The following is a 15117-nucleotide window of genomic DNA, read 5'->3' on the forward strand; positions in this document are numbered from 1 at the left end:
CAGGCCCTGGTGAGTAGGAAGGACATCTCACCAGTCCTCCCAACTCCTTCCCTTAGATTTAGTGCAGACCATTTAGCCTGGGGGAGTGAAGTGTGGAGTGAGTGGCTCCAGAAAGTACAGCATTCTCCCCAAAACATCAAAATAAGTAACTGTCATTTGGACATCAGTTGGTGTTGTACCCATATTTTTTAAAAAATGTTTTCTTATGCATGTGAATGTTTAGCCTGCATTTGTATGTTCCTATGCCTTGCTTGGTGCTCATGGAGACCAGAGAGGGCATTGGATATTCTGGAACAGTTATTAGCCACCATGTGAGTGCTGGAAACCAAACCATGGTTCTCTGCAAGAACAGCAAGTGTTCCTTATTCTCTAGCCCCTACTGACATGGCCATGCCATCCCCAAGTCCCCACAACCCTCTCTCTGAGTGCCTCAGCCACGGTAGAGTCACATGAGAGAACCTCAAAGAGGAAAACCTGACTGAAGATGCCTGTTGGTGTGTGTGTGGGGGGGGGGGGGGGAGGCGGGGATAACTAGCCCAATGGGCGTGGTTTTTTCTGGATACTTTACTGGATAAAATGGAGGAGATGGATTGCATGCTTGTGCTCTCTCTCCCCCCCACCTCTCTCTCAGGTGGTCAGAGTAGTAGCAAGTCTTTCTGTTAGTCCTCATTGCCCTTGGGCAGAATGGCAGGACAGCGGCAACTGATCAGCAGCTGTGTCTACCTTGTTCTGTATTTGTGGGTCTGTTTTTTCATTGCACCCCTTTATAAATTATTGACCAGACTTTGTGGGTTCTCGCTTCATTTAAATCTTGAGGGTTTAAAGATTGCTGTGCTTTGGTTGATCGATACTAAATGGTCAGAGAAATCTGTCCTTAGAGCCCAGGGCTTCTAGGCAGGCTCATAAGTCTGGACAGTGCATAACCTTTGCTCAGATGACACCGTAATCTTTGTCGCATAGTTTTTAAGGTCCTGATATTTCTTAGACAAGGGGAATGGATGTGTGATGACAATGATGTTTATGACAGTAATTATTTGTCTTAGGAAAATTAAGAAATATAGATTATTAGAACTGTTGGGGGATGAAAATAAAAATCTTGTGTAAGCCCTATTACATATCACCATCACTTTTTTTTTTTTTGAGACAGGGTTTCTCTGTGTAACAATCCTGGCTGTCCTGGAACTCACTCTGTAGACCAGGCTGGCCTTGAACTCACAGAGTACTGCCTGCTCCTGCCTCCAAGTGCTGGGATTAAAGGCTTGCACCACCATTGCCCAGCTTCACCACCACTTCTTTGCTCCTGATCCTTTCCAACTTCTGTATCTCCTATGACTAAAGTATGTGCCTGTGGGACTGTTTCTTGTTGTGTTAGGAGCGGCGGGCTACTTTCCCGGCACCCGGCCGCCCGAACGGCTAGCTTTACCGGAAATAATTACACGGAAACTGTATTCTTTTAAACACTGCCTGGCCCATTAGTTTAAGGCCTCTTAACCCATTTCTAATAATCTATGTAGCACCACGAGGTGCGCTTACCAGGAAAGATCTTAACCTACATCTGTCTGGAGTGGGAGAACCATGGCGACTCCCTGACTCAGCTTCTTTCTCCCAGCATTCTGTTTTGTTTACTCCACCCACCTAAGGGTTGGCCTATCAAATGGGCCTAGGCAGTTTCTTTATTAATTAACCAACGATAGCAACAGATCAGAAAGAAATCACTCCCACATCAGTTTCTAATTTTACAGTAATAGGATCAATAGACAAGTCTTTTCTAACCTGCCTCCTTCTTAGAAGCAATAAAAAGAGCCTCACATCTGGGATTTGGTAGCCTTCATTATTAGGTCCCATTTCTTTTTCTTTTTTTTTATAAATATTTATTATGTATACAATATTCTGTCTGTATGCCATTACAGATGGTTGTGAGCCACCATGTGGTTGCTGGGAACTGAACTCAGGACCTTTGGAAGAGCAGGCAATGCTCTTAACCTCTGAGCCATCTCTCCAGCCCATTAGGTCCCATTTCTAGACCTGGGTTGACACCTTACACACCAACAATAATTGCCCTGGCTTTTATCCTGTTTTTAGGTTGGCAGCCTCGATGGTTCCTTCTTTGTGGGGGGATACTGTCCTACTATGATTCTCCTGAAGATGCCTGGAAGGGTTGTAAAGGGAGCATCCAGATGGCAGTCTGTGAGATTCAAGGTGAGTGACACGCAATGTGGCAACTTTTTTATTTTTTATTTTTGTACCTCCCTAGAAGAATGCAAAAGCACTGGCCCCACAGAGCTTTCTCTGCTGTTCCTGCGGTACACACTGGGGTATGAGGTCCAGTGTCCTTGCAGTAGAGCCTTGGGAAGAAATCTAAAACTGCAGCCAGCTTTTCCAGGATGGGTTAAGACTGATCCAAAAGCCCATCATTCCCTATAGAGGGATACCTTGCTCAGCCTAGATACAGGGGGGAGGGGCTTGGTCCTGCCTCAAAGTGCTCTGCCAGACTTTGTTGACTCCCTTGGGAAGCCTTATCCTCTCTGAGGAATGGGGGGGGGGGGGAGCAGGAGGAGGGGAGGGAGTGGAAACTGGGCTTGGTATGTAAAAATGAGAAAACATTGTTTTCTTTAGAAAAAAAAAAGGAAAAAGAAATAAAGAAGAAGAGCTGATGAGAGTGGTGTAAGCACCATCTTCACACTTAGCACCCATTCCTTACCTGCCCACCTGGGGCCAGAGATTGTTCGTAAGGCATCGGTGATTTTACTCTGGCATCAAATGCGGTTGTGTTTAAATCACAGCCACAGTAAGCAGATACCTCTGGAGCCAGCAAATAGTCCTCGCTTCTTAGCTTTGGAATCTTGAGACAGCGAGCTATGTGGCTGAGGTGTTCCTAACTCTTCAACTATTCAGTGGGACTAGTTTGGGGAAAGTGAAGGAGAACATGTTTTGCTGGTTTCTCTGGAAGAGCCCTAAGGGTTCTAAGACCCACACATTGGTCTGACTGTTCAAGGGAAGTAGAAAGGGGGAATGTGTTCTTGATTCCTAGAATATCCAAGGAGATAAAGATTGTACCCCTGCTTGTTAGCAGGTATATTGGTCTGTTTTCTGTTGTGATAATAAAATACTCAAGCCTGGGTAACGTATGAAGAAAATCATTTTATTTAGCTAATACTATTAGAATATGAAAGTCTAAAATAGGAGAATACTAACTCTGGTTAGGGCACACTGGGTACGCCATACTGTGATAGATAGCACCATGTGATAGATTGCAGGGAAGGCAGGTTCACATAGGAAGCCAGAAAAACCAGGGAGGAGCCTTTGTTCCTGTGTAATGACCCCCCTCAAGTACTAATCAGAACCCCGTGAGAACTGTGTAATTACCTCCACAAACAGTGGCTTCTACCTCCCAAGTGCTAGGATTAAAGGTGTGTGCCACTGTACCCTGCAAGGTTTCCCTTCTTGATCAGCAAAGCTGTCGAGAAAGGTAAGTGAACAGAAATTAGTGTCACTAGAAGAGTTGGTAAGAACTGGGCCCTCTCTCTGTCAGGAGGCTCGAGAGTTGGCTCAGTGGTTAAAAGCACTTGATGCCCAATAACAGGGACTGGAATTTTGATCCCAGCACCCACATAATAAGCCAGGCATCTTGCACACTCCTGTAACCCCAGATCTGAGAAGGACAGAGACAGGAGGATCTCTGGGGCTTGCTGACTTCTACCTTAGCTGTGAGAACACACGCTCAGGGAGCAGCTCTGCCTCAGAGGAATAGCTGGAGAGTGATAGAGAAGAGCTGACCTCTTCTGGCCTTGGCATACACACAGGCATCAGGCATATGCACTCTAACACACACACACACACACACACACACACACACACGTAAGCACACCAATAAATAAATAATAAATCTTAACAAAATAGGAAGTTGAGGTGGAGCTGCCCAGGGAGCTAGTCTCACCTTCTCTTTCCTTGCTTCTAGTTCATTCTGTGGATAACACTCGCATGGACCTGATCATCCCTGGGGAACAATATTTCTATCTAAAAGCCAGAAGTATGGCAGAGAGACAGCGGTGGCTAGTGGCCCTGGGGTCTGCTAAGGCCTGCCTGACAGATAGTAGGACCCAGAAGGAAAAAGGCAAGTATTGATTGTCCTCTTGTCCCAGAACCTTGGGAATTACCCAGAGGCATCACTGGATTCTCTAACCCAGCGTTTTGTATTGTTGAAATGCTATGTATGCATTTAAGCAGAACTTACACCAGGGTCCCTACCTAATTCCAATTCTGCTTTCTTAGCATGGTAAAAAACATGAAGCCACTGGAGCCAGACACATCTGGCTTGAATGATGTATCAGTAATTCATAGCTGAATGATTCTGCCATAGGTCACTTCATTTTTCTGAGCTTCATTCACCTCATCTTTGAAAAGGTGATGGTTTCTGCCTTCGAAGGATGACTGTGAGGTCTGTTGATGACATGAAATGGTATCACAAAACTTGGTGAAGAGTGGGTGATCCAGAGAAGCCTAGGGTCTGAGTGTTCTCTGCAGTATGCACCTGCTTTCCACTTTCCCCCCATGGTGGGTGGAGACTTTGTTACCGTGGTGCTGCTGCTTAATGCTCACTGATGTCACTTGGTCTGAGCACCATGATGGACTTTCTTTGCACTGGTTCAGAGTGTCAAGGCTTGCTTCCTGGCCCCTGGTTACTACTGTCAGAACTCCACAAGCCTATGTGTACCTAGAGGAAATTGGCTGTGCTGACGGAGCCTTTCATGTGACAGAGGGAGAAGTCCTGCTTTTCAAGTAGACCCAATAAAGCAGCCTCTTCCTTGGTTGTTTTGGTCAGATGTTGGCTGGACTCAAAGCAGGTGATAATGTGTAACACTTCCGTGAAAAGGAAGCAGAAGTGGAGCAGTTGTTTCTGATCCCTCAGCACTAAGGTGACTAGAGCCTTGCTGTTTACAACTAGGTGCTATTAACCCTAATGGGCGCATGTACAACCAGTCCTCAGACAGAACGCTGTTCCCGGTGGGCAGATAACTATGATCCCATAGTACAGAGAGGCAGACTCAGACCACAACGCTGAGCTCTGGCTCTGCTCCCAGTTCCCAGGAGAGGGGGCTCCCCAGACTCTTCTCTTTCTGAATCTGTAATTGTTTAGTGCATTGTCTCAAGAAATAGCTAGGGTATACCCTCTTTTGTCCCTCCCATACCTTTACCTATCTCATCTGAAACATACACCATAACCCTCATCTAAGGCCTTAGTTACTCCTCTGCTTCTGTGCAGCTACTAAGGTGGACATGGCTGTTCCTTCTGGTGACTGCTTTACCTTTTCTTCTTGGTGTTAACTTAGAATTTGCAGAAAACACTGAAAACTTGAAAACCAAAATGTCGGAACTAAGGCTATACTGTGACCTCCTTGTTCAGCAAGTTGATAAAACAAAAGAAGTGGCCACATCCGGTGTTGCTGACTCTGAGGTAAAGTATTGTTGTTGTGACATTCCTGAAATAATACAGAAAAGTAGTGCCAGATCACCTGCGGGCATTTATTCTCTAACAATTCCTGGCTATCTTGATATTGACTGTTCTTTAGGAGATAGTGGCAGAATTCTGCACAGAAATTCATGCATTGCACTGCTTGAAAGAACATACTTTCCCACCCTCATAGGAATTTAGGATGAATCCATAAAAATCCCATAATATGGGGGATTTTTAGCTTTAGTATTAAGAAAAAAGAAAGTGTGTTTCTTCCCAGTTTGTACTGTCTTTTTTTTTCCCCCTTTGTGGTTTTTCGAGACAAGGTTTCTCTGTTAGCCTTTGGAGCCTGTCCTGGAACTCATTCTATAGGCCAGGCTGGCCTCAAACTCACAGAGTTCTGCCTGCTCCTACATCCTTAGTGCTGGGATTAAAGGCGTGAGCCGCTACCACCCGGCTGCACTGCTTTTTAAATAGCTAGTCTTACCTGTATAACTGAACTATTTCTTTACATGTGCCTACTAAGATGTCAGCATGATGTCTGTCTGTCACTCTTGGAGAGACTGACAGGACTGTTCTTGTCACAGTAAATGTGCTCTGAAACAGCCCCACATTATCAGAGATGGATACGTGCCAGCAAGGATTTTGATTATTTATTTATTTTGAGGCAGGATCTCACTATTCAGCTCAGGTTAGTTTTGAACTCTAAACATTCCTACTGAAGTTTTGTTTTGTTTTTTTTTTTTTTTCTGAGTACTGGGATTGTAGGCAGGTGCATCCTGCCCAGTTGAGGATCTGGAACTTTACCATTTGTTAATAAAGTTGCTGTTTAGTCATCTCAAAGCATCAGAAAAAGAGCCATTCGTCTGTGTGTGGAATTACTCGCCTTGACTCAGAGAGGGTCTCTGCAGCGCTCTCAGGCAGCTTTGGTCTACAGCCTGGGGAGTCCAGAGCTTATACGTACGAGTGTCAGTTCATTTCCTTAGGGATTGGAAAACCCGCTCACTAATACTGTTTTGAAGCCTTTCTGTTAAGCTGGTTTAACTCACTTTCATTCACTTTCTTTGACTTTTTAAGATCATTTATCAGCTGCCTGATAGATGTAGCACACTGTTTTTGTGGGAATGACGGAAGCGAAGAACCAAAAGCCATTTCATTCCTGTTCTTAAAGGATTTATATTCTAGAGCATGGGCTCCCAATCTGCAGGTTTTGTGTCTGGGGACATTTTGAATGTCAAGATTGAGGAAGTGCCATTGGTATATACTGTTTAGAATCCAGGGGTACTACTAAACTTCTTTGAATGAGCAGGAGAATTGGATTTTACCCCTGTAAGCAGCAGACAGGCAGAAAGACTGTCTTAGTTGTTATACTGTTGCTGTGAAGAGATGCCATGACCAAGGCAATGCTTATAAGAGGTAGCATTTAGTTGGAGCTTGCTTACAGTTTCAGAGGTTGAATACATTTTCACCATTGTAGGGAGCATGGCAGAATTTAGATAGACACGGTGCTGCAGAAGGATCCACAGATAGCAAGAAGGGAGAGACACTGGGCCTAGATTGGGCTTTTGAAACTTCAAAGTTCACCCCCAGTGACACGCTTCCTCTAGCAAGGCCACCTACTTCCACAAGGCTCTTCTCCTGCTCTCTCTCAAGGAGTGCCACTCCCTGATGACTAACCATTCAGTATATGAGTCTCTGGGGCCATTCCTATTCAAACCACCATACAGACGCACACACACATACTAACTAACCCAAAGTTTCGGGGGTGCCAGGATAGAAACCAGATCTAGAGTGAACATAGCAGTCTGTAATTAAAGAAATTACAGTGAGAGACTATGAACCTGATAACAAATATAGATTACAACCGACAGCATCACCTGGGACCGTTATTAAAAATACATGCCATCTCTTCAATCTCTAGTCAAGAGTGTGGCTCCAGATATTTCATGAACATCTTACATATATCAATATACAGCTGCAAAACACCCAGACAAGTAAACTACCTTAGAAGAAAATAAAATTCCAGTTATCATAAGCCCGTGAATCATCCACACTGGGAGTAAACAATGCACGGTGCCTGCATCTATGCCCAGCACCTAGCACCTAGCTTATTGTGCAGAGCCAAAAGAACTGGTGTTTGCTGGAGCGGTGAGCAAATGAAGGGTCAGAACAGAGAGGGTGTATATGATAACTTGGGCTAGTTCATTTCTGTTGTTTGTAACTCATGTGCATATTTATCCAGCAACAGTCTGACTGGGTATATTAGTATTGTTTTGTAAATATAAGCTTCTCAGGACATAACACAATTGAGTTTTCCATCTTGTAGCAAGACAAAAGACTCTTCTGGTTGTTATGTAGGAGGGAATCGATGTGGGAACTCTGCTGAAATCAACCTGCAACACTTTCCTGAAGACCTTGGAGGAATGCATGCAGATTGCAAATGCAGCCTTCACCTCTGAGCTGCTCTACCATACTCCCCCAGGATCCCCTCAGCTAGCGGTGCTTAAGTCCAGCAAGGTAAGAATCCACCAGCTCAGTTTCTCTCCAGCAGCATTGTGGGACGTTAGACGTTTAAGGACACATCCTTTCACAGCTAATACTGTTTATAGAGCAGTTTGCTTTACCTACACTTTTGTATTTGCCCTTGGTCCCCTATGTCTCGTCAGTTATTTTTAGTAGTTTGACTCCTTATACTCTCCTTTAACCTCTTTTCTATAACCCCAAAGAGTCTTCCCTAGAATACTGTTACCCTTACTAGTCATGGTCAGTCTGGCCCTTCCATTAGCCAATAGTAATGAAGTGTAAATTGGATTTTATCTAAACCTTTCGATCTTTCCCTCATGGCCTATAAGCTCAGACCAAAACTGTGTAGCCCTTTCCTGTATCACCTGCTTTTCCCCCTGACAGTACCTAGCTTGAATGTGCTGTTGCTTGTGTCATTTTTCAGTGCTGAGAATGTACTCTTCTCTCCCGGTTTAGCCCCTGCTTGTCTTCATTAATCTTCCCTCGGTCCCTACACTGGACTAAGAAGACCTCTTCTCATACACTCCCCTGTTTCCCTAACTTCTGTTGGCTTAAGGGCAGGAATGTCCATAATGCTTACCTTCATGCTGCTAGTGTTGGGTATAATGCTTCACCATAATTTGCTAACTATTAATGCTGAGTAAGGCTAACAAATTACAAAAAGAGCTAGTCGCTAGGAATTTAGCTATGAGATCTTTCAAAACCTATCTTCCTTTCCTGAGATATTTGGATGCACTTTATTTGGAGGGGACTTAAAATTCTTTCCTTGAGGAGGGCAATCTGTATTATGACTGTATTGACCACTTTCCTATGTGATGGTATTCTAAGTAACACTGTTGCCATTTAACACATGAACTTTCATTTCTTTGCTTTTTTTAAGATGAAACATCCTATCATACCAGTTCATAATTCAATGGAAAGGTATAGTAACTCTTGTTCCTCTTCCTTATAAAAGTTAGAAACCTGTATACCGTGTTCCTCATTTTAAAGAAACAGTGGTGTCGTGATGTGATTTGAGATGGTACCAGAAGCAAACTACAGACTTCCCTGTGTGAAGCTAAACTACAGTCGGCAGAATTGGGCAGATTTGCTGTCACATCCCCTGACTTGGTCTGTCTAGAGTTGCTGAGAGTCAGAACATGTCGAAGAGCTTGGTGTTGGCTGCAGTGTGGTTTTCCCAGGAAAACTAGTGCTGTTTCTCTGTTTTATTTAGACAAAAGTATTTTAAATAGCTCCATAAGTGGAAGGATAACTTGCTAGCAAAATCTAAACTAGTACTTTTCCTCTAAATTATTCTTTGTTTTTAAATAAATACACACACACACACACACACACGTGCTGCAAGTTTGTGTAGCTTAGTGGTACAATCCTCACTTAGCTTGTATGTGTGGACTTGAGTCTCTGCAGTACCACCAAGAAAGGAAAAGCTCCCATTACACAGTTGTCAGGGTCTTTACTCATAAAAAGAATAAAGTTGTGTAAGCACCTCCACGAATTGATATGGTGTGCATTAGCCTTTCAAATTACTAAGTTCATCCCTTTATATGCTGTCAGTATATGGTGTGTGTGTGTGTGTGTGTGTGTGTGTGTGTGTGTGTGTATGTGAATTTGTTATTAGAAAGATTGTCCTCAATTTGGTCGCTAATTTTTTCCTTTTCAGATATTTTTACTAGAAACATTTTTGTAGATTTCTGTTTCTTTTCAGACTTTGGCTCTGTCTGTGTCCACAGTTTTTATTGTAGATTTGTATATGCACTTGAAATAAATTTTTTTCTTTTGCTAGAATCATTGTGTAGCTTGGATGCTGTCCTGTTACTGCTTTACTTTGACTGGGTATAAGATACCACATCCCTTTTAACAGAATCAGCTGTTTCATTTAAGTGTCAAACAGCTTTTTCTGCTGCCCTGGTGTATTCTCAGTCCCCCTGTGATCCTCCTGCTGACAGGAGAAATCTCTGCTGGCCACAGCTGCCTCTTGAGATAACTGACTACTGAGCAAACATGTTTAAGTAGCCAGTGTAATGAGGAAAAACCTCCCAGGGAGAAGTTGAAGAAAGTCAGCTAAGTGTTAAATGTGGCACCTGGAGAAAGCTTATTGCACACTAAAGAGCTGCCCTGAGCATTTCCTGATGCTGGTGGAAAGCAGGGAGGTTGAGTCATGTGGTACAGGAAAAGCCATTAAGGGTCCTTCTCCCTTCCTTCCTTTGTTTATTTAAAAAAAAAAAAGAGGGTCTTAATCTATAGCCCAGGTTAGCCTAAGATGATGTCACCAGGACACGTGGCATAGGAAAAGCCATTAAGGCTCCTTGTTTATTTTTTTTAAAGTGGGTATTAATCTATAGCCCAGGTTACCTTAGGATGGTGACAATCCTTTTGCCTCAGTGTCCTAAGAAAGAGGATTACAGGCATGAGCCCCCATACTCAGCTTTAGTGGTTTGGTTTCTGTTCTTGCTTTGGTGTCTTCAGGAGACTGAGAGGTTTGGTTTAGTTTAAGATATCTATTTTTAATCAGTGTTTAGTGATTGTGGATCTTCCCATCCCTTAGAGTAACATCTGGGCAACCTGTGGCAAATTACGTTTTCTTTTAAACCATTTGTTTTAGGCGGATGGAGTTGAACAGTTGTGAAAATGGATCTTTAAATATGGAAGTAAACGGTGATGAAGAAATTTTGATGAAAAGCAAGAGTTCCTTGTATTTGAAATCCACAGAGGTAGATTGCAGCATGTCAAGTGAAGAAAACACAGATGATCATGTGACAGGTGATGTCAAAAGAAAGTTTTCCATACTGTATTGAACAGTAGACTCAGGAGGACACTGACACAGATTAGCCTCCAAGTGTGCCGCTGACCTAAGGGAGCCTGCTACCGCAGGTCACGGAACTGTTCAGCATTCTGTTACCCCGTCTTGGCGCTGGTTGTCATGGCTGTGTTCTGGCAGGTCTAAGTAGTTCACTGACTCCCCCACAATATCCCAGCTTCTACTGAACCAAGACTGTGATGTCAGACCTGGTGTATAACATTAGAGCAGCTTAAGTGTTTCAATCTTCTGGTTTCTAGTAGAGCCTGAGGATGTCACAGTTTACCAGCCGCCATACTTCTGTGAGTTAGTCACGCCAAATTCCAGGTAATACCCGTGTAGTTGGGAATAATGTCCTTTCAGATTTACTAATTGCATTGGCACTAATCACAAAGCTGTCTTCATATCAGCCAGATTAACTATACTAGAACTTGTAGTTGTGTATTAGGTGCTTACTAAATGGCTTTAAGTCTAAGTACTTAAATGAGTTAATTTCTTCTATAGTTGTCTTAAAATAAAAGGTTCTGTTATTTTTCTAGCCAAGTCAAGTTTTTTAAAATTGTGTTAATCCTAGAAGCTGTTAGATGTGGATCTGATAAAAGTAACGCACGTCCTTTAAAAGTCTGATCTCTTGAGTAAAGATTCCCTATAGGAGTCTGCGGCCACAGACCTTTGGACAGGCTCTTTACAGCATGAGCGTCAGTTCTCATGTATTGTGCTTATACTGTGTGAAGTCACGCAGTATGTGAGTGCTCTAAGGGAATAGTTTTCTTTCCACAGTTCTGTGGTTTTGATCAGCTAGCTAATCAATGAATAACATTGCTCTAATGCCCTTTTCTATTTAACAACTCCTATGTGGTCTGGATAAACATCGAACTCAGAGCAGACATCAGCCATCAACTGTAACTCATGTTTAAATGAAGTTTGTCCACACACATACTCTTTTCATGAAGGTGTATCTCAGACTTCTTGTTTATACACTCCAGACGGTATTACTGCCTGGAGCCTTCTTAACCTGCAAAACTAGTTACAAAGGATACACGCATACAGAAACCATGGTAGTAAATGAAGGCATTTTGTGGCATGAGAATTGAAGCAAGACAGACACCTAAGCCCATGCATCCTTGGTAACAAGTTTGGACCACCCTGCGCTGCCAGGACTACCTAAAAAGCACCACAAGTCTTGATTTGGGATTCACAAGTAAATGTTAACAAGTGGGCAAATCCACAGACAAAGAATATGCTTACAACCAGGAGCTATAATATATGGCTATATTTGTAGGAGAAAGATCTTAGAAATCACTAAAGCCTCTTGCATTGCTGTAGCTGTTACCATGAGGTCCTTAAAATCATGTTTCAGGGACCAGCAAGATGGCTGAGTGAGTAAAGGCATTTCCCACTAAGCTTGATGATTCGGGTTGGATTCCCTAGAATGCATATAGTGGGAGGAGAGAGCCAACTCCTACAAGTTGTCCTCTGATCACACATATATACAAAATACATCAATAAATGTATTGCAAAAACCAATGCATCATGTTTTTGAAGAGTACTGAACAATAGTGAAGTAACTGTGATGCACTGATGACTAAAAAAATTATACATACAGGTGTGTGTGTGTGCTTTTCCTGTTCTATGTCTTAGAAATTTCCACTAATGATTGTGTGTTAATTTTTATAATAATATATAAGTACTTAGTGATAGATATCATTTACTTTGTAGTCCAAGGTGAGATACTGAAGGAAGATGGAGAGAAAAACCTGGGGAATCAAGACAGTGAGCTGGCACAGCCTGGGCCAGACTCAGTTTCCTCGCCTGAATCTGTCTGGGAAAACAATGAAGAAGTTATCCCAACTTTCTTCAGTGCCATGAGTGCCAGGTATTCCAGGCCCTTTAAACTCCCCGACAATCAGACCCTGTCTTCCCTTGTGAGAAATCAATTGTGACCAAGGATTTGGATTATCAGGGTGGATTATCTCTGTAAAATTATGTTAATTGATTGTTTCATAATAGAAAAATAATGTCTGGGGCTACTCAAAAATCAGGCAAAGTGGTTTTTCCTAAAAAGCTGTTTCTGTAACATCTCTGAACTGCAGAGTGCTGTTGTGGTTTTAATCTTCCGTTCTCCATGTCACCAAATTGTTCAGCTTTAGTGACATTGAACTTCTGGAAGACAGTGGCATTCCCACAGAAGCGTTCTTGGCATCTTGTTATGCAGTGGTTCCAGTACTAGGTAAGACTGCTACAGTTGCATTGTATTCATTAGTTTCTAGACTGTTTTCCCATCACAGTTAATTCAAATGATAAATATTCTGGACTATGTACAGTAAGTTGATTCTTCTCAGCTTTTGGCATCACATGCCACACAGTGAAAACTGTGTGACTTAAACACTCTTGTATTTTCCCATTCCATTTCTAATTGATTAAGTTATTGATCTTAGGGTAGTATAATAAAAACAGGGAATTCTGCTTTCTAGAAAATATTCATACAAAGTGGAGGTAGTTCAGGAACAGGTCTTTGATCAGTACTGCAGAGTGGAGGTAGGCCAGGAACAGACCTCTTACCAGTACTATGGAGAAATATCTTACCAGTCAAAAGAATTTTTTTAACATAAATTGTATGTATATATGTAGATGTATATGTAGTCGGAGTTTCCTGTTCCGCAGCCACTCTCAAATCATCGCTCAGAGGCTTAATATTAATTACAAATGCCAGACCAATAGCTCAGGCTTCTTACTAGCTAACTCTTATACTTAAATTAACCCAAATTTGTTATCTATGTTTTATCACATGCCTAATAGCTTGTTACCTCATTTTCTGCAAGTCTTGTTTCGGCTCCACTGATTACACCCTTTTTCCTCCCAGCATCTTCAATTTGATTGCCCCACCTATACTTTTTGCCTTGCTATTGGCCAATCAGTGTTTATTTATCAAATCTGAGTGGCAAATCTTTACAGTGTACACAAAAGGATTATTCCACAGCACTTTCCCATTTTTGCCTAAGATTTTAATTTTAACATAGTATAATTATATACAAAAAATACAGTATTAAGCAAAAATTGTAGCTGAAATAGCCAGTCCATTTGTATTTGGCAAAATAACAGAAGATATTCTATTATTTATCTTATCTTGATGAGTCTAAACTTTTATATATAATTTACATTTTTATCATAACTAAGGAAAACTGTAACTATCTAGTCTTCAGCTCCATCAAAGGCCCCAAAAGGGTGAACTGTTATTTAATGACAGGGACATCAGGCTGTCTGGACAACACCTAGGTTCTTTTGTGACATTATGGCATCCAGCTATGGCCTACAGACCTGGTATATCTGACAGCCTTTCCTTTGAAGCAAGGAATTCTAAAGGACTGTTCTACCTTGTCTTGGCAAAGTTTCGCAGTTGCCTTTCTTGCATACTGCTGGTTCAGTTTGGACAGTATATTGTCAGCAATTGGGGCAAGGGCAAGTTCTTTGGCCGCATAACTAACTTTTGCCATAAAGAAAACAAACAGCATATGGAGTTTCTTCGATCCCATCATCTTCTTTGAAGTATATTGGTGCTGCCAGGAGCAGATGTATCTCATTGTCATGAAAAACCTTAAGTTATTAAACATATTAAGTGCCATATTCTGTAGGTCTTTGAAATGTTTGAAGACTGTCTATCTGTCTATCTATCTAAATATGTCTCCATGACCTTGAAAACATACTAACATGACTACAAGTTTAACTATTATAGATGACTATTAGTCTGTATGTTTCAATTATACATTACATTTTTAAATGAGCTTCATAAACACAATACCATAAATAAGAGTAGGAATATACCTACAGTATAACAAAATTAACTTTAAACTTACATGCCAAAATCCATACCAATGTAAAATTTTAAAGATTAATAGTTGTTTTTAGATTAAAGTAGATTCAATAATCTTCCCTTTCATTGTATTATTTCTAAATCCTATCCTTTTTTTTTCCTTTAGAAAGAGATCTTTGAATTTTACTTTCTTGTTTAGCTTTTTTCCTGACTATGATCAGTAACATTTTGTAATCAACCCCCCCCTTAAATGATAATAAATATCTATAACCCATTTGGGGGAATGTGGACATAGTTTCTAGACTACTTCCTGTTGGTTGGGGCTGCTGGTAATCTTTGGGGGACCCTGAGAAAATTTAGGGTTATAGTTGAGTCTTGACTGGAGCATTCTCCATCCTGCATGTGTGTGTATATATATGTTTAATTTACTTAGTATAAAGGTAGTAAATTGTTAATGTGTTGAAATTTACTCTATGATCTATTATGTATGTTTTCCCTTGTTTCTCATATGTTTGAATATGTGGTACATGTGAA

At 41.6% G+C, this 15117-nt stretch overlaps 1 protein-coding gene across 2 annotated transcripts in view; it reads left to right on the forward strand.

Annotated features, from left to right (window-relative positions):
* Window positions 1-15117, forward strand: part of Plekha8 (pleckstrin homology domain containing A8) — a 63008-nt gene that overhangs the window by 21612 nt on the left and 26279 nt on the right. For both annotated transcript variants that reach the window (XM_041640263.1, XM_041640262.1), the window contains exons 2-9: window positions 2083-2199; window positions 3959-4114; window positions 5331-5455; window positions 7811-7969; window positions 8856-8896; window positions 10578-10735; window positions 12492-12648; window positions 12917-13002. In XM_041640263.1, the coding sequence (XP_041496197.1) occupies window positions 2083-2199; window positions 3959-4114; window positions 5331-5455; window positions 7811-7969; window positions 8856-8896; window positions 10578-10735; window positions 12492-12648; window positions 12917-13002 (999 nt within the window). The remainder of the gene's footprint in view (window positions 1-2082; window positions 2200-3958; window positions 4115-5330; window positions 5456-7810; window positions 7970-8855; window positions 8897-10577; window positions 10736-12491; window positions 12649-12916; window positions 13003-15117) is intronic.

This window comes from Microtus oregoni, unplaced genomic scaffold, assembly GCF_018167655.1.
Source record: "Microtus oregoni isolate MIOR12 unplaced genomic scaffold, Mior012 000062F_ref0000492, whole genome shotgun sequence".
Taxonomy (NCBI): Eukaryota; Metazoa; Chordata; class Mammalia; order Rodentia; family Cricetidae; genus Microtus; species Microtus oregoni.